The sequence below is a fragment of the Meriones unguiculatus genome, chromosome 9 (genome assembly GCF_030254825.1).
Source record: "Meriones unguiculatus strain TT.TT164.6M chromosome 9, Bangor_MerUng_6.1, whole genome shotgun sequence".
In the NCBI taxonomy this organism is placed as follows: Eukaryota; Metazoa; Chordata; class Mammalia; order Rodentia; family Muridae; genus Meriones; species Meriones unguiculatus.
In genome coordinates, this window is record NC_083357.1 from 24,853,466 (window position 1) to 24,879,358 (window position 25,893).

A 25,893-nucleotide genomic window follows, 5' to 3' on the forward strand; every position below is an offset into this window, starting at 1 on the left:
AGCAGAGAGTACCTATCACAAGGCACAAGGCTACCATAATGGCAGAGACAGCATGGACCACTGAGGATGGCAGTTACCCTTTGCTTCATGACCATCCATCCTGTCAATAGCTTTAATGGCCTTGTAAGATTGCTTGCTGGCATCTGCACATATCCAAAATTATATAGTATTTTGTAAAAAAGAAAAAGAAAAAAGAACCTGACAAATCCAAAAATTACATAGAAAGACGGAAAAAATGGCAAATACTGTCCTAGGCACTCTTAACTGATTCCCGACTCTCCTCCTCCATATCATTAATACCTTACTTTGTCCTAACTCTGAATGCTTTCTGTGATGGTGACAAAACCTGGAAACACTTGGAAGGAGGCCTCAATGTGTCCTTTCCAGCTTGAGATTGTCCCAGACTTCAAGCACTAGCAACAGAAGGGAAGGCACCCACGTCATTAAGTAATTAAAGTATTTTAAAAGTAAGGCTAATTAAAAGTAATGGCATGTACCTTTGAACTTCTTTGCATTTCGTATCTAAGCAGCACACAGCAGTTTTCTTTTAACCTGCAGGTGAATCTGTCCAAGACCCAGTGGGTACCCTAAACCAGAAATAGTGCCAAGTACTCTATATACTTTGTTCTATACATGTGATAAAGGTTAATTTGTAAGGTCTAGTGAGAGATCAACATTGAAAGAAAACAGTTATAAGACTATACAGTAGTGACCATTATGTGACCAGTCTCCACATGCCAAAGAGGTCAGTGCTCCACAGATGACCCATAAAGGCTCACCACTCTCCTGGCTCGGCCCTTTATCACCCCCCTCCGCCAGCTCTCTGGCCCACTTGCACACTGCGGAGCGCTCTCTTTATTGATAAATTACTGCTATCGCTACCACTCACCATGGGGCCCTGGTGAGTGGACACAAGTACCTGGAAATCTGAGGACTTTCCCTCCAGACTTCCAGCCATGCCTGCAGTGATAGGACGGGGCCGGCAAGTCCCCCATGGCTAAAGGCTGTCCTCACAGGGTTTCCACAAAGTCTTTTGTGATCCCCTGGGAAGACATGGGTCCTGCTACGTTTCTGCCCTCCTGGCCAACCACCATCTTGCCTTTTCTGGGGCCCATTGGGAGCTCTGGGTGACAGTAAAGTACATGATATTTACCTGAAAGTAGACACGCAGAGCTTCCGCCTCTGCAGCCATCTCCTCCTCCGATCTCCAAAAGGCTGGGGCGTCCTCTTCCTCTTTATCATGTTTCTGGAGCTGTGGAGGAAGAAAATGGAATAGGCTCACTAAAGAGTCCTTGAGATTCCTTTTAATAATGTTGGGGAAGTGGGGAATAGTGACAATAATTTGCAAATTAGAGGCCTGTAGGTGTATCTTAATTACATTAATTGCCCAATTTTGAAAATAAAGAGTTTCACATTAGAATTGACATTTCTTGCTTCTCTAATAAAATAACAAGATTAGGCTGCACTGGGGCTGTTGTGCTTGCCTGATGAGCCTGTGACAGACGGAGGCTGGGTAAAGTGGGAGGCTGGTGAGGGCAGCATCTCGCCACTCAACACAGCCTCCATTTCCTTTTCTTTTGCTTGTCAGGCACCATTCAATAATTGACTTTCTTGGCTGCAGTTGTACCCTGTCTCTGGCCATCTTCGGTCTTTGAATTGGCTTGCAGTTTACCTATGCTCTCTCTCTAGCTTTAGCTATTTTTTTTATGACCCCCGAATAGTTGGAAGCACCCTGACGGGAAGAAATTCTGACAGGAAACACTCAAGTCCCCTCCCTTTGGCTATCAGACTATTGAAAAAATGAACTCTAAAACATAAAATTTCCCAGCAGCCCTGTGCTGGGGAAGGGAAAGACTAAAGCCCTATTGCCAACCAGAGGAGGGATTAGCCTCCCCAGACTTCATGTGTCCTGACCATTTAATATTCGTACAGTTTCTGGCATTTCTTTCATGTTTTCTATACAGTTCTAACTGTGACAAAGAGAATGGGAAAAAAATGAGTATTTCTTTCCAGCATTTGACTAAACTGTAAATGAATTCATTTTCCCTGATCAGTTTGTTTTCTAATTTCTTTTAAGAAGTAGGAGGTTTATGAATCCAAGAGTACCTGTAATAAAGAAACTGTGAGAAAACAGCACAGCAAATTAACAGCTTAGTCTTAGTCAATTATATTCCTCCCCAGACCATTCTCTCTGCGTATGTATCTTTGTATATAAGCACATAAAGCACATTTGCATGTTTACATTTATTTTACATATACATATGTATTTACAATCAAGTATACGTTTAAGCTTTCTGTATAGAGTGGGCAGGCCAATACGAATAGAGAGCAGGTTTTCAGTAGAGTTTAATCTCTCTTTTAATCTCCTACTGTAATTCAGTTCTGTCACCAAATCTGTCCTCTGTGTCTTTATATGTGCAGGGATAAGTTGAAGGTGAGGTGGCTCACAGATGCAGTGTTGTGACCCATGCTACGTTGACTTGGATCATTGAAAAGCCCTGTCGATGATGGCCAACCTTTATGATGTGGAGGGCAGCATCTCCTGTGTTCATTTTCTCACATAGTCCTCACACCTTCCCATAAGGCAGACACTCCCCCTAAGTCCATCTTTCCTGGAGGAAATGAGGGTCTAAGAAAATTCAGTTACTTATCCAGGTAGGTAATGCTAGGTGCCAGCATAGTCCACAACCTTTTTCCTTTATCTGGGAGAATCTATACGAATGGGCAATTCCATAGTTACCGTTCACATTTCACTGCATATATATTCACCCTCAACTTGGAAACTTTGAAAATAACCTTGTGAGCTCAGCAAAACATGCCGCCTCAAAGGGTAAGGCATAAACACGACAAGCTGACCACTAGAAACCATGGTAAAATGAAAGGAGAGAATCTCTCCCCACAGTTGTCCTCTGACTGCCACATGCATGTTGCGGCATAACTAACCCAGCCACATACATAATACACACACATGTCTATCTGAAATACTAATGTTCATCTGTTGGGCCCCAATCCCTCAGCCTGGCAGACTGCAGCGGACAGAGAATTTTCCCCATTTATCTCTGAGCTACTTCGACATGAAAGACAACACAGTGTAGGAAAGATGTCCCCCCACTCTCCAGCAGGGCTGTATTTCCACACTGAGAAAGTCTGAGCCTAAATGAGGCTCATTAGCATAGAACTAGGCCACAAATATCTTCGTGAGGGTCATGGATCTTCCTTTCAGAATTTGGCTGCCAGCACACTGGTTTTCCATTTTGCCACACGGATTTAATTCTTCTTAGTGGAAGAAAAGCACATTAAGAAGTCATTTCCTTGCTCGTAGAAGCAGACATGACACAGTTGCTACGGGCTAGTCAAATGGGATTGCTATTCTACCCGAGAACTAATTTTCATTTCGCTACTACCTTTGGGTTTGTTATAAATCCATCTTGTAACAGTTTGATGAGAAAGACAAAGAGCAATGCAAAAGCCAGTGAACATGACCTTCCCACTGTTGCCATGGGAAGACACAGAAATCAAGCTTTAAGTAGCCTTGTCAACACAGACCATACCAGATGATTCCAAATAATTTAGAGGCTGAGAACATTAATGTTCCTGGTTATTAGGCACCCTTCTGTTGGTGTCATATGCCTTACAGATGGCAGCATTTAGGCATTGTTTATGGAAACTAGAAAACCAATAGAGCAAACTAAACATGTTCGCAAAGTTCTGTTGGACATGAGTGTTAATAACAAAACTTTTGAAGACCCCAGTTGGAAGTTCTTGGTTTTCTTTAAGACAGCTCACTGATTACCACTACTCACTAGTGAAACCTGGTTGAATGTTTATAGATTTTTGAAAAGAAAGCAAAAGCAAAGCAAAGCAAAACAAAAACAACAACAACAACAATAAACCCAAAACATTTGAAGGAAAGAGGTCTGTATATGTAGGAAAGGGCTCTTACATAAATAGAAGTATGGCTGTCAACTTGTATCTGTGGTGCTCAGGGTACCAAAATCCACAGTGGTTCAAGTCTCAGGATGTAAAATGCATATATATGTTTGCACATAACTTTAGTACCACTGCTTGTGTTCAGTAGAGATGTCATTTTTTTTCTGCTTTTTTGACCAGTGGTTGCTTGAATCCACAATATCAGCCCACAGATGCATGGCCCATTGTAACTCATCTATTGTTAAGCTTATTGCTCAGGCCCTTTCAACCATATTACATCTGTCCTTTGCAAACCCCACTGCAGAGTGCTTTTCTTTTGCATATTGTAAATCAAAGGACCTCTGGGTGGCAAGATTTTTCTAAGTACCTTGATGATGCTAACTAGTTTGGAAGTTTGGAGTCTCTTCAGGAATTGGGAGGTTTGGGGCAGCCTGGAAGGGCAAGATTTGTGCCCTACAAGAGCCATAATGGAGACTAAGAAATGAAAACCGAAGGTGTTTGTGAAAAAATTCTAAGGCAATTTAAGAATGTGGTCACAGTAATCTGTTGCCTGGCTAACAAAGAGGAGTTCCATGATTTTAAGAAACAGCATACCCAAAAGGCAGATTTGCCTTGAGTGAGCCTTAGTGGGGGAGTTTCATTTGTAGGTAAATTTCTAGATGACTTTAGACTGAAAAAAGAGAAAGGCAATGCCTACTTACTACCATCCCCAATATTCAATCTGTTCCTGACGTGCCAGGAACCAATGTGCTCTCCTGAAATCAAAGGCACACACACAGGGAAGAAAGCTACTCATGGTTATATTTAGTGGTTACCAAATGGACAGGAGCTGGGTCCAGGTCACCTAGTTTCAAAGCTTCTAGAGAGTCATCTACATTTCAAAAGGAAATAATCTTATGGTAACCAGGCATGGTGACACATACCTTTAATCCCTGAGCTCAGGAAGAAGACAAAGGCAGGTGGATCTCTCTGAGTTCTAGGACAGCCTGTTCTATACAGCAAGTTCCAGGATAGCTAAGGCTACATAGAGAGACCCTGTCTCAAAACACAAATAACAACAGAGTGATAGCAAAGAAGGTATTATCTAAGGAATATCCAACAAGGGTTCCTCAGGTTGATAAAGCATAGTGTGGTGGTTTGACTCATGTGTTTGAATGTTTGGCCATTGGAGGTGGCACTATTAAGAGTCATGGCCTTGTTGGAGTAGGTGTGGCCTTGTTGGAGGAAGTGTGTCACTGTGGGGACTGGCTAGGAAGTATCCTATGCTCAAGCTATGCCTAATATGGAACACAGTCTTCTTCTGCTGCCTGTCGATCAAAACCTAGACTTCCTGGCTCCAGGCACCATATCTGTCTGTATGCTGCCATGCTTCCTGCCATGAGGATGATGGGCTAAACCTCTGAAACTGTAAGCCATATCAGTTAAATGTTTTATAATAGTTGCTGTGGTCATGATGTCCCTAAAACACTAACTAAAACAATAGTCTAGGGTTTAACAAGAACAAGAACAATTTTTCTACCCCAGTTTTCCTTTCTGTAAAACAGAAGCAAGGGGAGACTTGGCTGCCATGCCTGCCACAGAACGTGCTTACTGTGACTTCTGGCTATTGCTACCATTACTTGTTATCAGTGTTAGGCTGGACACACCGTCCTCACAAGTGACCTCTGACCACCTCAGCAAATTGTTTTCAAGAACCGAAGATGCCTGCTTTCATGGCTCCCAAATGGACCCATGTTCTGGCCCTATCTACTTGGCCAAAGATAGAAAGGCAGAGTCAGAACTGAAGTCCCATGTCTAAAACAGAACTTGGATCCTTCATTTCTATAACTGTGCACAGTAATCCTTAGCTTCAGCGTTGCTGCAGTGGGGGAGTGAGTTATTACAGAGACCTATCACTGGAGGCAAATCAGCAGCCTACGGTGGAAGTACACGGCGACAATCTCCAAGGTAACCCAAATCACCCTTAGAGCAGGGTTGCCATGTTTGGCACATTAAGCTAATTGTTAGTAAGACATTCAGCTAATTGTTCGACAAAGCAAAATTTCATGAATTATCTGGGGCTATACTTATAATAAAAATACAATGTGTGTGTGTGTGTGTGTATGCATTTTTTAACACACATGGAGAAGCCAGGTGGTCAATGCTACGTGTCTCCCATTACCACTATTATTTTCTAAAACTCTCTCTCTCTCTGAATCTGAAGCTCACTGATTCGCCTAGACTGGCTCACCAGACAAGACACTGGAATCCGAAGTTACAGATATACAACCAGACAAGACACTGGAATCCGAAGTTACAGATATACAGCACCATGCCCAACTTTCCCCCTGGGTGCTTGGGACCAAACTCAGATCCTCGTGTTGATACAGCAAACACTTTACTTGCAGCCATTTCCCCAGCCCTAAGTGTTTTTACTTATGTGAAATCCAAATATAAATGGGCTTCCATATTTGATCTGGTAATTCACCTTAGAATGCCCTCAAAAAGTTGCCACAGGAAGGCTATGACCTGCAGCTGGTAATCAAGTTGTCCCCATACCTACTTAGCTGTGGACCACTGCAGAAACAGCTAGCTCAAGCAGATCGAATTCAAGGACTTGATGTGTTTTTATAATGTGCCCTCCACTGACACCATGATTATCATATGGCATCTTGCACAAATCATGAGCAGGATTTAAACGCTCTAGTGCACCCATCACTAGATGACTGCTTCTTCACATTTCAACATCTCCACTATCCAAATGTGAACTGCCATCAGGAGTGTCACAGTTTGATTGTCAGGTCTTTATTTCTTCACAGCACAGTGCTGACTGTGTTAGGATTTGATGTACTGGAATTCTCTACCTCTCTTCCCTGCCTTAAGTCCCAGAAGCTAACCGTGACTCAGCTTGCTGTGACAGGGCTCATCATGAAGGCTGTCCTTCCTCTGAAGCCACAGAGCTGACATTCCTCTGAGATGCTTCCTTCTTTGAAGGAAGGTCTGTAGCGAAGGACAGCGTTTGCAAAAACTTGAACCAAAGTCTTTATTACTGTCCAACACACAGAAATCTGTGATGGCTCCTCCAAGGGAATTCTGTTTCTACAAAACTTTTGAAAAGAGAATTTAAAAAAAAAAAAAAACGTATCTGCAATCATCTCACTTGATCTGTTTGAAATGATTTTCGGGGAAGGAAGTGTTAAGAGGATTTCTGCTAGAAGTGCTGATATGTGTGGATTCTGACACTGCCCCCCCCCCGCGCTCTGAGTGTGTTATCGCAAGGTATGTGGGGAGATGATTAATTCCCCCATGTAATGCTCAAGCTGTCTTGGCTATTGATGCTTCTCTAGTTCTGTAATGGAATACAGTAGGAGGAATGATTCACAGTAATTTGAATGTTTTGTAGAATGTGGAACTAACCTGGAGTAAATGTCAAGCTGCCTTCAAAAGGGAGAAAACCAATTTAATGTGTTTCTTAAAAGGTAAGCATCTGAGTAGAAACCATGTAGCTCCTATAAAAGAATACATTTTATTTTTATCACTTTTGTAGAATAACATGCAGAAGAAAGAGCTTAAATAAACTGTTTTCAGGGGAGAGTGTTGCTGTTTATATAAGTGTTAATATAAATAAATTATTGAAAGAGACAGAATTACATTAAATAGAAAAGTAATTTTAAAGATCTAGTTCTCTTGTTATCACTCTCAACTAAACTAACTTTTGGAGCAGTAGTTTTTAAACTCTACTTTATTTGGAGTGTTTAGGGCTCAACTTGCCTTCCAACCTCCCAACCTAAGTAGAAGAGAGCTTAGTGTGGAGAAGGGCCCAGACGCATTTACTTCTCCTGGCTGCTTGGGGTCCAGGGTCCTTTTAGGGCTGGGCTACTCTCCATCAACAGCAAACATGGCCAGCAGTCTCATGAAAGCCACTGTGCCCCAAAGTCTTTCCCTCCATCTGTCTGCTCCAAACAGTCACACCATCCGGCTCTGGTCTCTCCAAACTGCTACATGCCACATACCAACACTGAACATCACACCACCCAATCTGGGCTCTCAATTTATATGTAGGGCATACCCTAGACCATGCTCCTCTCTACGTGCATCACTTAGAAGACTGTTATTAGCTGGCAAAGACCACGCCTGGCATGTGACAGTTAACAGCTGTGTACAAACTCTAGTCCAGCTAAAATCCCACACTCGAGATTAAAACAAAAACATATTTACAAAACAAAACTGAGCTTACAAAGAAACTAATACTTCCATTACAAACTTTACCAAGCAAACATCATATTCCAGACTCAGTCCTAGGTTTTATGAGTGATATCTTGATAAGTAAGCTGAAAACCCTTGTCTTCTGGAATCTTATTCAATCAGGCAGGCAGATTCATGTGAACATCATGTAATAGGAGTTTGAATGGTAGAACATTTCCAAATGTTGTTGGAAAAGGAGAATAATTCTTCCTAGAGTGAGGGTCTGGGTTTGTCTTTACACCTAGCAGGGATTTGGAATGGGCTGAACACTTGGCGTGGGAAAGGGTTGCTCTGAGCAACGAAACCATCATCTGTAGGCATGTTCTGTCAGAGCCAGCTCTCCTGTGTCATGCGCCCTTGGCTGGCATCATGAGACAATCACAGCAGCTTTCCTGCTGACTCCCAACATGTTCTGGCAGCTTCTAAACAGAACCTGCTGTCCCAATAGTTGGGATGGGACATACATTCCAGTGGCACAGAAGACGGTCCCCGCTGCTTCAAATGCAATACTCTGAATACTTTTGAAGCTGAGGCCTAGGGAGTGTGCTCAGTGCTTAAGAGTATGCTTTGCTTTTGCAAAGGACCTGGGTTCGATTTCTAGCACCCACATCATGATTTACAACCATGTGTAACTCCATTCCCAGGGAATTTGACGCCCTTTTCTCTCCTCTTTGGGCCTAGATACACAGATGGTTCACAGATATACACACAGGCAAAACTTTCATATGAATAAAATAATAAAATAAATAAATCTGAGAACAAACATTAGATAGCTTTGGATCCTACCATCATTTTAGTTATGTTTTAGGCTTTCTAATCTGCCAAGAAAAAAAGTCTTAATGAGTGTTAATCTGTCCTCAGTGTAGCACCAACAGCAACAATATGCCTTCAGACACAGGGGGGAAGCCATTCAGAATATCACTGTCTCTACCACAAAATTGTTTTGTTTAGGTCATCATGGCAAATTCTCTATGGTCTCTTGGTAGGACCCTTATCGAAGCTGAAAACAAGAGTTAACTGGAAAAGGTCTTAACAGACAGTCGGTATGGTTAGACAGCATGGGTTTCAGTTGGGTGCAGACACCGACATGCGCACCACTGTCTACAGTTTCCCCACTTCGTGTTCACCCACCCTGCCCTCTGCCTCCCCTCAGCACCACTCCTGGTGGAAAGGGGTTGTCTACCTGGGTGCTGGAAAAGGGGTTGTCTTCCTGGGTGCTGGGCAGACCTGCTCATATGAACACCCACTTTGCACTGTCTCGGCGGCCTGCTAAATCACCTCCTGAGTCTTGCTTTGCTTTGTGACAGGGTCTTACAATGTAGTCCTGGTTCATCCTCCTGCCGTGGACTCCTGAGGGATAGGATTACAGGTGAGGCCACCAAGCCCATCATACCCCTCACTTTAACTTGGGGTTTTGGCATTGCTTCCCTTTCCTTCAAGAACTCCTTTGAGTTCTTCAAAGATCTTTTCATTAAAAAAAAAAGAAAGAAAAAAAAAAAGCAGTCCCTGTCTCCTTTCTTATACTTACGTGAGAAATCCCATGAAACCCTGTGGGTATCTCTATTCATTGGGGAGATTCCAAAGCCAGCTATTTGCCAGATTATAGAGAAATTCAGGTCATCATAGAAGTATCCATCATCTTTTTAGTTGCCAAGGATTTGACTTAACCATAACTTGCTTGAAATAGTTTCTATGTAAAGGTATTGTCTATGGGCTAAAACGCTGAAATCAGCTCTTCTATTAATTAGTGTCCTCCCCCTTTGAAGAAGTGTAGAGTGTTGGTGTTTAAGAATTTGTAACCCCCCAAAGTATTTATCAATGAGAAAAACCACAGCACTGGAAAAATAATTATGCCAAACCACTGTACTATAACAGAGTCCAATTGCTTATCCAATTATACATTAAAGTATCACATTGTCAAACCAATTACCAAAGCAGCAGATGAGACTTGTGAGCTTTGGACTAGATATTACTCAACCAACTGTGAACGCTATGGCAATATAGAATGTACCCATAAAACCTGTACAAACAAGAGAGGGCATTTCAGGTTGGTCACAGCCATCAACAAAACTACCCTAAATGACTTGCACACGAGATTGTGCAGTTTCCCACAAAAATCATGTTAGAAGTAGTTGAACAAGCAGCAAAAGCGACTCCTGGTCCTGAGCAGCGCTGATTTCAATGGAAACTTGCAGAGTCACCAATCCGGAGCACAATCACTGTAACTATGCTCAAATGTATCTATGACTAACACCCAGTGGCCCTGCCATGATGCTTCGTGTTTGGCCATCATCTTTTATTACAGTGTATCAGCCTGAAAGAAAGTCCGGAGCTGAGCTGTGATTTATTTTTGTTACTCATTACACTTGAGAATCATCAGCACAGACAGGATGAAGTATGGCTAGCCTTATTTTTGGGACACCCCACTGTTAAATTCTTCTGCTGTACCGAGCCTCGTTTTCATATGTGCCATAACTGACCTCACTTAACAGCTGGGCTTGGCAGTCAGATGAAATACTAAATTATAGTGTGAGCCTGCTTACTAGAGTTTGGTCAAGAAATCAATTGCATTCACTTGCAGTTCTTTGCTCTTCAAATAATTATAGAGCCCTGACAATTTTTACTTTAGTAAAGTAAAAATCCTTCTCATCTCACTCCTGCACTTATGGCAGAAATGGACAAACACAGTAATGTCCCTCTTTGTAGCCTTACCCCTTCACCATTTCTGACAACAGGGGCCTTTCAGGAAGCCATCCGCCCAGTGTGTCACTGAACAGCTGCTTCCTTCCCGACATACTGACTATTCAACTTCACCATTCCCATTTTCCTCATGAAACCCTCAAGTCAGCTAGGAACACAAATCCGTCAGCCCATGTCATGGCTACTTTGGAACACTTTTGTTTTTTCTTTGTTTGTTTGTTTTGTTTTGATTTTTTAAAGTTTGCTGCATCCCACTGTAACCTTGGGCCCCTGCTAATCTCTTTGGAATTTTGATTAGGCCAATACTTTGGTGCATGTGGGCTGTACAGCAGGGTAGAAAATGCAAGCACAGTTACAGATAGAGAGCCACCCAAGCTGGGATGAAAGGTCCGCTGTAGCCCCTCCTCATCTGAGAGGCAAAATGCATCAGAGGGCGGTTTCTGGGAAGTAATCATTGATGTCTCCCCCCAAGGCTCCATCATAGCTGAGCTCTTCTGGTTTTCAGTGAGTAGGAAATTGGTGAAGTGACAGGGACTAGAGATTTCTACCAGTTTGATTTCCTCAGGCCTCCCTGCTTCCAAAAACATGCTCACTGAGAAATGAAATGAAACTCTTTCTAAAAGCAGAGTCTGCCCAGGCACAACTCTGCAGAAGGAAGCATTTATTCAAAAAGCAATTTCTTTGGCCAGTTATGTTCTATAAGCCTTTTCCCCCTGTGTTTCAGATATTGGTGTTTGAGCAAGAGTGCTCTCCTTTAATCCTGGAGTGATGTCAACCTTCAGTACTCAGAACAGGGGATGTAAGAGGCAGAGGGCCAATTTCTGCCTCCTTTTGAATCTCCTGAACACTTTGTTTCATATTTGCTCTGCCACATATGGCTTATTTTTTCAAAGGCACCTCACAGGGTCTTTGGAAGCACGCTCCTCCAGGCAAGATAACTCTCCCCTAAGAGGGTGGAATGTCAGCCCTACAGGAAGCTAAGCCAACACACAGCCAAGAAAGGCAGGCAAGCTGACAACAAATAATGCGTGTAGACACAGCCTCAGATGCCTTCTTAACCCAATATTCTAAGCAGTGTCAACTGTGTTCTCAAGATAAAACACATTTGGAAAAGCTGGCCCAGATGGGGTTTTGCACACTTCTTGTTCCTATGCATTTGATGCTTGTTCTTTGCTGAATCCACTCCATTATTCAACAAATATTACTACACTGGTACGTTATCTTTCACACTCCAATAAGAAGCAGTTTAGACAGCACTTAGCACACTTGAGAGGCTGTAGGCAGACAGCTAACAAGTACGATCATCCCTCATTCTCCTATGGAAAGTTCAGAACTCTCCCCACTCCTGTAGGATATGTAAATCTGTCCTTTCAGTAAGATGGCATGGTGTTCCTATATGACTTTTATATACTTTTCTGTATAGCTCAAACCATTCCTTCATTACTTATAATACTTACTGCAAAAAAAAAATACTTAATGCAAGATGAGTTGTATTAGAGAAATAATTGATACAGAGTACTGCTTAGCTAATAAAAGAAAAAGGAGAACAACAACAACAACAACAAAAACCCTCTTCTTTGGTCCATGGTACTCAAACCTGTCACATCCATGAGAAAAAACAGGGAAGAATGACATTAGGCAGTGTGGTCTATGTTGTAGTAAATAAGAAATAAATGAGTGTTAGGCTATGTACAGTTTATTATTAGCCCTAAAATTACCAGAGCAGTATTATTTAACCCACTATCACAAATAACAAGACACAGACACTTGTCAGATTTATAGTTTCCTTATTTACTTTGGGCCAGGCAGATATTTTACTTACACTATCTTAATAACCTCACCATCCATCTCACAGCCTCCATCCAATGCCACCCACCTTTATCCTCCTCATCTGGTCTACCTTCCATCCATAATCCCATGGTACTTGCTTGTACCATGGGTCTTTTCTTGCCATTATTGAAGTTCTTCCTCTCAGCCCATGTGGTTCCTTCTCCACCTAACCCACTGCAGCATCCTCCTTCCTCCTTTCTTCCCCTTTGTCTGTCACATGATTCTCCTGAACCCAAAGCCCAGGAACCTTAGCCACACCTACCCTATTCTGCCTTGCCCAAGCTGTTCAGTCAACCAATCAGATACAATGACTTAGGCAGGTTTATACAACAAGGATAGGTTTACATAGATCTTTGAGGTCTAGCATAAGAACAACCCCCAACAGGTCTGCAAAAGTTGCTTTGAGGAGAGGGCTCACTAAGCTCAGAGAGATGACAAATCACCAAGTACAGGTACTGTGAGGAAGGACAGAGGTGCTGTATAGACTGCTTACTGGGCAAATGGCCAGTGACTAAAGCACAGTGAGGACATCTTAAATAGAGGGCAAAGGATAAGCAAGGGAGTCACAAGTCTCAGAGAGAAAGGGAACCAAACAGTTTATTTTCAGAACACTTTTATTCATTCTTATTTATGTACTCAGAAGACAGAGTCAAACAGTAATGATAATCCCAGATCCAGGGAGCTTAAGGTGGAGAAGACAGACAAGAACATCTGGACTCAGTATCACCTCCAGACATGTGCAGTGCTACTACTTGGATAGATGTCTGCTTGGTGGGCCTCTCATCCACCTTGAGAAGATGGTGAACGGCGAGTTGTTTACACAAGCGGTAGCCTCCTCAAAGCTGGGAGGACACAGCTGGCCTGTCAAACGTCCACCTGTATGCCTGTTGCATGCTGGGCAAAGCTACAAGAACCACACCAGCAATAGCTGGCCTGGGACTGGCACCAGGACCCATGCTTTGGGGATGGAAAATGACTAACATGAAATCTCTCTTCTCACAACTGGCTGGACTGGCCACTAGTCTTCCTTCAGTGAGAATGGAGTTCTGTCCCAGGTGACAAAACCACACCCTCTGAAACTGCCCCACACCCCTGGAAATCACTGCCTCTGATGCCTACCCTTTTAGTAATTTGTCACCTGAGCTGACCCAGCACCCTTCAAAGAACCTGGCCTGTGCGAGTAAGTTGTATAAACATTAGGAGCCAACCTTTCCCAGATGCCTCTCTATTTTCTTTAAAACCCTTCTTTAATGAAGACATAAAGCCTCAACTGCAGCTGGAACGCTAAGCTTACCATGCATGACAGCAGATCTTTCTCACCAAGGATTTAAGTGCTTTTCTCCCCTTTTAGCCAGAATATTTGAAAGAAATCAAGCTTTCCTTGCTATTGGTTCAACTGTTCATTTTATATACCCTGTCATTGTTCACATCCCAGAAACTAACATTTGCCACAGAGATACAAGGCAACTGCAAATGTCCCTCTCTGTCTCTTTCTGTCTGTCTCTCATTGCCTGTCTGTCTCTGTTTCTCTCTCTCTTTCACACGCATACACACAATTTTACCACTGTGAAAAATTAAAATGTAGTAGCAGGGTTGTGAATATTTTGACACATAATTCCAGAAAAAAAAAACCCTCACCTATCTCAGCTTCCTACTGTGAATGTCATGCCCCAAATTTTATTCCTGAGAATTATCAAGAGGCCATGGAGAGGGTCTTGCCTGAGAGATATAGGTAGAGATATGGATGAGCATATATACTTTCAGTTGAAAAAAATTGTATCTTTGTTATTCCTGATGCAGCTAAAAGTATTATTGTTGGGAGTTAGTGAGTAAAGAACCCATCAAAAGCTTTCAGGAGACTTAATCTTTTAATTAATCTCACCTTTATTCTGTTCAAAGGTTTAGAAGAGTTTTTAAAGGACAAAAGGTAAAAATGCTTTGAAATAAATGCATATAATTTCTGGTTTCCATTTAAAGGCCCAGACACAAATATGTAAAAAATGCTTGTTACTAGCATCAGAGTTTGACATGGCAATTGACTGAAGGAACTCTGGACCAAACCGTCCTGCTCCATTTGAATCTTATCTGCCATATTTCTTCTTAGGGTGTTGGCATCGTGGCTTGCTTGATTTGGGTGGGAAGATGACAGTGTGATCCTTCACTGTTTGGTTGTGTTGGGTTTGCACTCTAAAATATGCAGATCAGTTATGTCCTGTTGGCATACAGGAATAAAGTCTGAGATAACAGGAGAACAGAATATTATAAAGCAATGAAAACAAATATTCAATAGTGACACAAAGCCTTTATTCAAATCTTCCCTCCCTCAGCTCCTAGTCTTAAGTCTTATAGGCATTAGTGTTATATACTAAGTTAATGTAAGATATCATCTTCAGCTATTGGCAAACTTGAGTTATACCTACACCTGTCAATACTGTGGTCTGTAAGGGATATGTACCATTAGGGTAACTCTGACATTTATGATAAGACTACACATAGGAATTACCTCTTCATAAACTAGTGTGACATTACTGCCTAATATTGACATCAGAATACCCCCCATCACAGCCATGGATATACGTAATAGAATTTACTGTATACATATGATACATGTATAAAAATGTTCAATATCTAATTAAAATAACAAGGGCAAGCTAGCATGACAGCTCATCAGGTCAACATTCTTGCTTCTAAGATCAATGATCTAAGTTCGATCCCGAGAACTTATATGGTGGAAGGATAGAATCAACTCCCACAGGCTGTCCTCTGGCATCAATGTGCTTGTATACACACACACACACACACACACACACACACACAGAAAACTAAATAAATGAAAATAAGATTAAAAACTTTTAAATACAGGCATCCAAATCATTGATTCCCATTAACATAGAATAGTGTGATATATAAAGAATATGTATAATATTAATATAAAATATTATAAAGTTGACAGAACAAATGTTTGATAGAGATATAAGAAATACAAAGAAATCCTAACAACATTATTTAGGAAATATTAATATTTCTTCAAAGAAAGATAAAACATCATGCTTATTCTGTACAATGGTAAAAACAAAAATGCCTGAAACTCTATAAAAAGAAACAGCAATGCAGAGCTGTGGTGACCGTGAGATACAGAGTGGAGGATAACACAGTGTTGGGGAAGCCAAAAAAGAATAGGACTTTGGGACTCTCATTTGCTTTGATGTAGGATGTTCACAAATACATTTATATTTTAGGCAATGGGCTTCTGGGTACCCATTAGTCATTAATGCACAGTTACTAGAGTAAAAAGAAGACTATGAAAGATACCAAAAGTGATCATGCCTCGGCCACAGGTGAGAGTGCATGGTTCCATGATGGAAAGCTGTTCTTGTTGCAAGAACATCCATGGAAAGTAGTGCACATGCTCAGTAGCCATACCAAATCTTCACTGAAGTCTGACTCCTAGATGTCTGAAATCCCTGCACCTCTTGGCTGAATGTCCCCTGGCCTCTATTTTGGATGTCACACTTCACACTTGATGTGACCCTTAATTAAAACATACCTATCTTAAAAGCTTTATGTCTGCGAGTTATTCACCAATGTTTCCTCTGTTCTATAAGTTTGCTCTATACCCCACTTCTGAAGCAGCGTACCCCTGCCTCGGTTATTTTTTAAAGCACTTTGAGTCTATTCGTTTATGTTGATTCCCAATCTAAGACTATATACATTGAGGGTTCTGCAACTCTGCCTCCATTTTTGCTGCTTTCCCTCGGGGAAAGGAACAGTACATTGATTGCTATTTGCACAGAAAACATGCACAGGATATTGAAAAAAGTGGTTCATTTCCAAGCTGTTTTGACATTGGCAATAACTGACTCCAATTCATAGACATTAGATGGAAGCCTAGTAGACAAATTATTAGTCCAAATATGCAAGTCTCTTAATTGCTTATCAGACTGTGGCTAACTGGATGCCAAAATTAAATAAAGGGGCTGGAAAGATGGCTCAGCAGCTAAGAGCACTCATTCCTCTTCCAGAGGTCCTGAGTTCAGTTCCCAGCAACGCATGGTGGCTCCCAACCATCTCTAATACGATCCAATGTCCTCTTCTGGTGCATGAAAACTATACACTGATATACATAAAACAAATAAGCAAATCTTAAAAACAAAAACAAAATTAAATAAAAATATCAAGTCAGGAAAACTGACTTTTTGGCACTCCAGAGACAAAAAGAAGCCCAATGATTAACTGTACTTTCACTTGGCAAATGGTTAGTTTGTACTTTGGGTACACAGATAACCCATCTACTTACAAAAGAAGTTAGATTCAGGACTGGGTCTTTCAGCCAAAATGTAGCAAAATCATGAGAGTAAATGGTGCTTTATGGGAAAATGGCCTGCTGTCCTGGCTGAGGGAGAAATGTCCTTGGTCCAGTTCTGGGTCCTTTCTGCTTTAGGAGAGTAGACATCAAAGGGTCAGAGCCCAAGAATAATGATGGCATGATTATGTTGTTCTATTTGATTGCAATTAATAGAGCACCTGCTTTCTACCTTGCACTGTGCTAGCTGCACTGTGCTGCTAAAAGAAGATGTCTTGGGGTTTCTATTGCTTGATAAAAGACCATGACCAAAGCAACTTTGGGAGGAAAGGGTTTACTTGGCTTTCCAGTAACAGTTCCTCATCAGGAGAAGCTAAGGTAGAACTCAGGCAGGGCAGGAACCCGATGGCAGGAACTAAGGCAGAGGCCACAGAAGAGTGCTTACTAGCTCTTCCCCCTTGTTCACTCAGTTTGCTTTCTTATATGGCCCAAACCACAAGCCCCAGGTTGGTACCACCCATACTAAGCCAGTCCCTCCCACATCATGGGCCAGTCTATTGGAGGTATTTCTCAATTAAAATTTCCCCTTTCCCATGTGACCCTGGCTTGTGTCAAGTCTCCTTTTGAGACTAACTGCCTTATGGTGATTAAATCTTCCTTCTCAGATGAGGAAGTAAAGGCTGAGAGATACAATCTTACACCATGTGTGTCAGAACTACAGTGCCCCACTCCCATATTCTGTTTTCCTTATTTAACAATGCCTAACATTTTCTAAGCATTCCTAATAGGATGACATATTGACAGAGAAACACTTGTAAATTAATTAGCTGACTAATAAAGCATGTACACATGTGTATGTACCCAAGAGTGCAGCTATATGTCCAGAGGCCATATATGTGTATCAGTTGTTCTCCCTCGCTGGGTCACTTTTCCTTGCGGCGTTCAAGTGACTATCCATTTACTCCACCAACAATGGTCACCCAAAATAGGCCCAGTTTGCTTTCACCAATTTGGTAAGACCAGTGAGCTTTATTGAGTTTTCTAACAGAGCGTAGAGGAAAGGTCACGCACAGGAGTGCGGGCAACACTGGAAAAGCTGTAGCACCACAGTCTTACCCTGTCATGAATGGAGACCTCATGGCAGTTACAGCATCAGGTCCCACTTTTAATTAACCCTTCAATTTTTATGTCCTTGAGCATCACCAAAGATGATGCTCAAAGATGATGCAGCTAGGGAAAGGGTGGAAGAGCACCTGGAATCTCAGATGAGGGTCTTGTGATCCACTTCCTTCATGTACCTGGAAGTGTTAAGAGCTCCAGTACTATTCCAACAGACATGGCTAGCACTCCATTGTTCTGATCTAGTTACCACGGAATCGGGGGTAAAGCCCAAGATGGAATATGCTTTGTCCAGAGAAAAGAGTAACCATGCAATAGCCTCCATCACTCTCTGCCTATTTCTTTATGGCAGAGTTCTTAGCCATGCTGGAAGGCATAGAACTCCAATGAGCTTCTCATCCCTGCATCCTTTCGCCCTGTCCTCATAGACATGGTTGTTGTTCTTTACTGAAGTTTGAACTCCAGGCCTCATAACTGTAAGACAAATGCTCTTAGCCACTGAACCATCTGCCCATCCCCACTGAAGCACTTTAATTTATAGCAGTGGTCCTCAGCCTTCCTAATGTTGGGACCCTGTAATAAAGGTCTTCATGTTGTGGTGACTCTCAACCACAAAATTACCTCACTGATACTTTATAACTGTAATTTTGCTACTGTTATGAATAGTAATGTAAATATCTGATATGCAGGATATTTCCTATATGACCCCTAAAGGGGTTATGTCCCAAAGGTTGACAATCGTTGACATATAGCATCTTATTCAATTTCCTCAGTATACAGAGAAGCAAAACTGGAAATATAAACAATTACACAAATTGCTTCAAATGTCTGTACTTCTGCAATGTTTTTCTGTTTAAAAAGGACCCTCCTTTAAATATAATAGGGGTGGCCTGTTTCTAGCTTTTAACTTAGAGATCAAAACTAAAAGAAAAGATGTATGAGGAGGGTACAGAAACATTCTAAGAGGATCACTGTGTTGCTGAAAATTTGGGGGAACTCATGGCAGAGTTTCTGCACATTACCAGAGGAACTGGGGTCCTTTCTTGAAGTTCTTCATTTTGTGAATAAAGGAATTTAAGAATTCCTTTTACTCGAAAGGAAATGCTAGGGCAATTTTATCAGAGTGTAAAAGAAAAACCCCAGGCAGGTAAGCTGTCAGCCTTGGTAGCTGCCTAGAAGAGGAAGAAGAGACAAAGAAAAAGATAGGCCATTTAAGTGAAGCTGTCCTGGATGTCAGCCCATGGCAGACATGCAGCCATGTGGTAAGGAAGGGAGTTTTAGAGAAAATATAAAAACCCCAAAGTACTGGAAAAAAAAAATAAAACATACTCAACCAGCATCCAAGAGACAGACTGGAGAAGAGAGAAAAAAAGGAAAAGTTACACCTTTCCAAGTCGGGACTCAAAAAGGCTGTGAGACTTAACAGGGTCTCATACAGAGATTCTAAAGGAAAAAAACATGTCTCGTTAAAGGGCTAATCATTCCTCTTATCGCTTTAATATGGTTTAAGGGAAACCAACCTTCCTGAGGAGTGGTGTCAAGCTCAGGTGTTTCACTCAACAAACTGGATTAACTTTTATATTTTATATAGTTTAGAATGTCAGGTCTCCATGCAGGCCAGAGAAATACCCTTCTTTTTTTATTTCTTTTATTATTAGTTACATTTTATTAACTCTGTATCCCAGCTATATCCTGCTCCTTCATTGCCTCCCAAACCCCCTCCCTCCCTCCCTCCCTCCCTCCCTCCCTCCCTCCCTCCCTCCCTCCCTCCCTCCCTCCCTCCCTCCCTCCTTTCCTCCCTCCCTCATCTCCTCCCTGCCCCTTTCCAAGTCCACTGATTGGGGAGGATCTCCTCCCCTTTCATCTGACCCTGTTTTATCAGGTGTCTTCAGGACTGGCTGCAAAGTCCTCCTCTGTGGCCTAGCAGGACTGCTCTTCCCTTGGGGGGTGGGGAGGTCAAAGAGCCTGCCATTGAGTTCCTGTCAGAAATAGTCCCTGTTTCCCTTACTATGGGAACCAATTGGTTACTGAGCTACCACGGGCTTCATCTGAGCAGAGGTTCTAGGTTATATTTATACATGGTCTTTGGTGGAGTGTCCATCTCAGAAAAGACCCCTGTGCCCAGATATATTTGGTCCTTGTGGAGCTCCTATCCTTTTATGTCATACTAACTCCCCTTCTTTCATATGATTCCCTGCACTCTGCTGAAGGTTTGGTTATGAGTCTTAGTATCTGCTTTGATACACTGCTAGGTAGAGTCTTTCAGGGGCCCCCTTCAGTAGGCTCCTGTCCTGTTACTTGTGAGAAATACCTTTCTTTAATAGACAGTGCAGATATCTGATCAAGGCCATTGCAACAACTCAATGTCACCCTAGTCTATATAGTAAGATCTAAGCCAACTAGAGATAGAGTAAGACCTCCTCTCACAACAAACCAACTGAAATTGAAAATTAAGGGCTGAAGCAAACAAACCATGAAGAAACATAAATTAGAGACATGTCCATTTTTAAAGGAGAAACTGTATTATGAGTGATAACCAGGGTAGTTTCAATTGGTTTCCTGATTCTTGCTGTCTTATGCTTTGGTTTTTTACTTCACCATCATCTCAAAACCCTTATGAATAGGCACTGTCCTTTAAAAAGCCGGCTTTGCCCACCACCAGCCCATTGCACATGCTGTTCTCTATTTCATTTAACGCTTTTATTGCCCAGATCCACCAGAGGATGAGATGTCCATCTCAGAGATTTCAGGAGATTTATTATAAGTGCTATCGTATTCATCTGTCTTCCTCAGTAAATTATAGCTTGCACGTGGGCAAACCATGTCTATCTGTGACAGCCTATCTTACACTGACCTTCAAAACATCAGTGATTATAGTTCAATCAAATGCTTTAACAATGACTTGAAATCTAATACCTTAATAATGATGACCTTAAACAAAAAAATCTCAGACATGCAGGTGGTACTTGTGAAGCACTTTTTATCCAAAAGGACCAACCACAAAAAAGAAAAAAGATACTCAGGAGGATGATATGGGTCTGCCATCCTCTGGCCTCTGATAATAAATGGATTATGCTTTGTAAACCACAAAATACTAAGACAAGAACAGAGACATGCTGGAAAAAAGACATACAGAACAAATAAGAGTTCTTTGTAGCCCTCATGATTTTGAAAATTTAATGACAGTTACTCATCAAACTTTGATGGTCCATGAAATCTATGCAGGGATGTAGATAGAGAGCCAGTTCTTGAGTATCCCCTCCTAACCCATCTTTGTTCCTAGAACCCTAGGAGCTACATCTTTCCGCCTTTCAAGGATAGCTGGAGAGAAAAACACATAGCAAACAGAAAGGCAAATGAAAGATCTGCCTATGCCTGCTTGCCAGCTGGCACCTACCCTGCTAATGACAGTTGCATTGTTTAAGAACCTGGAAAATCACAAGGAAACTAACCTCTGCCTGTCCCATCGAAATCATTTTTTTGAAGGAGAGGCTTGAGAAAGGACAGTGAGTTGGCACTCCAGGATCCTGGGATGCTTCAGATGGTTGACTAGCCAGTGAGAACCCATGGCTGTCACCATCTTCAGATGGCCCTGCAGTGACACCTGCACATCCTCCACGCAGTGAGGGGGAGGCATCAACACCCTATTGTTAGGTTTAATCTTGATGACCAGCTTGACAGGTTCTAGAATCACTTGGGACACAAACTTCTGGGCATGTCTTTGAGGAAGTTTCTAGAATGAATTAACTGAGGTAGGAGGAACCACTTAAATGTGAATAACACCATCCCATGAGCTGGGCTCCCAGACTGAATCAGGAGAAACTGAGCTGAGTAGCAGCATTCATCTTTCTGCCTCCTGACAGACAACACAGTGTGGCAAGCTGCTTCATGCTCTTGACAACATGACTGGCCCACAATGACTGACTATAGCCTTAACTGTGAGCCCAAATAGACCCTTTCTTCCTTAAGTTGCTTTTAACACATAATTTATCACAGCAACAGGACGAGTAACTAGCAAACTCACTTGGTAGAAGATTTGGCATGACGGCTGTTGGTTCCTACAGTTCCTTCTCATTGTGTGACCTTTCACATAGCATCTTAGCTGTACATGTGCACAGGCTGTGCTGAATAGGGCTTCCTTCGTCTCTGCTCACAATGGATTACACTTTTTAAGTGTGTGTGTGTGTGTGTGTGTGTGTGTGTGTGTATGCAGTGTAGCATGCACACATCATCATGTACTTAGGAGCACACACTCATGAATGTGTTCATAGAAGCCAAAGGTTGATGTTAGAATGCTTTCTTCAATCACTCACATCTCATCTGGTTTTGAATTGGTTTTTGTTTGTTTGTTTTTTCTAAACATGGAGCTCAGTGTTTAGGCTATACTAGACGACTGGTAATCTCCACTTGTTTTCATACCCTTCTCTGTTCTGGAGTTATAGTCACTTATAGCTGTACCTAGATCTTTTCATAAGACTTAGGGATCTGAACTCAGGTCCTTTTGTTTGCATGGCAAATACTTTACTGAGCCAGCTCCTCAGACCCATTTTTGATCAGTATATATAACGACTTAGTGCAAACTGCCAGACCAGCTTTTCTGAGCATTAGTCTAAATAACTTAAGCTGATAATTATGTTTCGGATCCATAGAAGTATACACATGGAATCTAGAGATTTTTTTTTTAGCCAGCTTATCTGATTCCAAAAACATGGTTTCTCAAACAGTGGGTTAGAAAGTTAGAAAGAAAAATACATCCATCAGATAAATATTTTGGTTTTAAAACTGTTCAAATATAAGCACCTGGCTATTTAAAATAGCTTCTCAAATGAACTGGACTAAAATAGGCTTTTGTGCATCCTCGTGGTCGAAAGTCAGGCTTTCTATAGTGAGATATTGTCTTTTGTCTACCCTTTCCATTCCCCTTTGTTTCATGAAGAATGAAAGGAGAGACAGAAGAAACACAGGGAAATTCCAGCACTTATGAGAAAGCTCAGTTCCCTGGTTATGCCAGGGTGGGTTGGAGTCGGGGGAAGGAGATAAATTCCCACACTTGTGTAAGGCTTGGATGATCTCATCTAATGACTCCAAATCTTCAGTGGTACACATGTTCTGTTGGTTCAGCTGTGTCTGCCCAAGGCATGCTGAAAACTTACCTCCAAGTACCTCAGATTATAACTTCTTTTGAACATAGGGACTTCAGAAGATACCCTGGTTACAACAGAAACAGCAGAGAGAGCAGCCTTTATTAAGGCATTATTGGTATCCTTCTTCAAAGAAAAACTTTGAACAGAGACAACCATGCACACCAAAGAATACTGTATGAAGGAAAGCCAGAGATGAGAGCAATGGATATACCAATGGAAGAATGTCAATATTGCCAGTTGACTGTGTGGCAGATGAGGGGCATAGATCATATTTCTCCTTCCCAGCCCAGGGGGAGCTGACATCTTGATCTCAGACTTCCCATGGCCACAGCTGGCAGGCAATACATTTATTTTGTGTTGTAGTCACCATCAGTGTGCTTATTCATACCAACAGTCTTCCTCTTGTTCCCATTCCACGGCTGACAAGGCACAGAAAATCTACAGGATGTGTCCCAGGTCACAAAGCTATCATGTGGCAGAACTAGAGTGTGGCCCTGATTCCAGAGCTCATGCCCAGGATCTCTACCACAGTTCTTCTTAACCCAAGAGCCTGAGAAAATCTTCTCTCTCATCCCAGAAGTGGCTGAAATACTGTGCTCCTTCTAATGTTTCACAATTAAAATTTAAGTGGTTCCTCTTTTCATATGTGCATCCAGAGCTGCTGATTTCAAATAAGAATGACTGCTGGAAACACCTGCTTCTGAGGTCTTAAGGGAATTCTCCTTTTCTCAGGGTGAGGGTAGCAATGTTATTTTGTTTTCATCCCATCTCTTAAAAAAAGAATAAAAGGCCAAATATCACCTGCCAATTATGAAAGCCATCAAGGGAAATAACAAATAACAACATAACTCAACAAGCAAAATCACAGAAGAGTGAACAGGTGGGTATAGGAAGGATGTCATGGTGGATAGGGAAAGAAAGACAACAAACAGATCCGCCCCACAAAGGCCATAGTTACTGAAGGAAAATAATTATTGAGAAGAGATGAACCCCTGGTTCAGGAGGGAAAAGCACAGAATGAAAAGAAAGAAAGACAATTATATAAGAATACAGAACTGGAATGAATCTAATAGGAAAATGCGGCCCATCAAGGGAAGCAGCTTACATCGTTGGTGAACTACATGTGAGCACATCTAAGGATAAAGATCATTCTGATGGGAGTCCAATTGAGTAGAATATTGCCTTGCCTTGCTTTTGTGTGCGTGTTTATGCTCATGTGTGACTGTGTATCTATGTATGTATGAGGGGCTTATACATGTGTGTAACTCTGTGCCTATGTATAAGTGTGTGTGGAGGTCAGAGGAGGGTGCTGAATGTCTTTCTCCAACAACCTCCGTCTTACTCATTTGAGTCAAGATCCCTTGTTGAACCTGAGCTCACATTTTTTATTTTGTTTTCAGCTAGGATGGCAGCTAGCAAGTCTCAGTAATCCCCCTGTCTACATCCTCTTCAGTCCTACTGTTACAAGCCCCTGTTGGGGAATGTGCCTGGCTTGTTATATGGGTGCTGGCATCCAAACTCCAGTCCTCATTCTTGCACAATAATCGCCATCACTTATGAGCCATCTCTTCATCTTCAACCTTCTGTTCCTTGACTCTTTACCCTGGAGAAAACAAAGCTTCAGGCCGTGAATGACTACCCGGGAACTTCCAGCAAGTTTCTGGCAGTACCTGTCCTGAAGGAAAACACTGACAGCTGACCTATGGACAGTGAAAAGGAGTCTTAACAATTGCTTTCTTTCTTCAGATCAGCAGTGTCTATCTGACTTGTGTATGTGTGCACATTTATACATAAAGCATGGGTTTCTTGCTGTTGGCAAATTTTACAAGTTACCCAGATGTTCTTCTCTCCCAGGTATTATCATCAGGCATGGCAACACTTGAGGTATGGCTCATTTTCCTCCAGTGCTGTTGGAGCACTCTACCTTGCTCTTTCACCTACACTGACTTCGCCTGTCAATCTCTACACCATCACTATAAATCCTAGAGTTGACGTCTCAAATTTCCTGTGGGATGACTGAGAAGAAAGAACACAGTCATCTCACGGAGGAAGTGATGAGTGCCATGAGGAGGAAACTAAGGGTAATGGTGGGAGCCACACTGGGCTGCCCAACCTGCCAGGATTAGGGGCAGTGTGCCAGGTAGCACAGATATGCTATGTATATACATCTCTGCTTTCACAAGAGACCATAGGGCTCCATGTAAGTTCTTCCTCCCCTGAAGCAGGCCATGTCCCTGGTATTCAAATTCATACTCCAGGCCAGTAGCACCTGAACCTCATCCTAGGAGACTCCTAAGCACTTTAAAGTTTGCTGGCCCAGTCTATTTGCCAATGGTCCCACGTGGTCAGTGAGCAATTAGACATGGCTTGTATGAATTGCAAGGTAGTTAAGTATCAAACAGATACCATAATTAGAAGATGACACTGAAACAAATGTAAAAATAGCTCATAGCTCACTCATAATTATGCTGCTTACCCACTGAAATATTTGTGATATTTTGAATTAAGCAAAATATATTTTAAAATTAATGCTATACTTCTGTGTTTTAAACATATCCACTATATAAAAATCTAAAAATATGTGTGTGGCTCATATTCTATGTATACTGAGCAAGGCTCCTTCAAATTAAGGGCTGGTCTAGG

General features: G+C 41.9%; 1 protein-coding gene across 3 annotated transcripts in view; it reads right to left on the bottom strand.

Annotated features, from left to right (window-relative positions):
* Fhit (fragile histidine triad diadenosine triphosphatase) overlaps positions 1–25,893 on the bottom strand; it is a 1,530,368-nt gene that overhangs the window by 21,931 nt on the left and 1,482,544 nt on the right. For all 3 annotated transcript variants that reach the window (XM_060390944.1, XM_060390943.1, XM_060390942.1), the window contains one exon: positions 1,154–1,252. In XM_060390944.1, the coding sequence (XP_060246927.1) occupies positions 1,154–1,252 (99 nt within the window). The remainder of the gene's footprint in view (positions 1–1,153; positions 1,253–25,893) is intronic.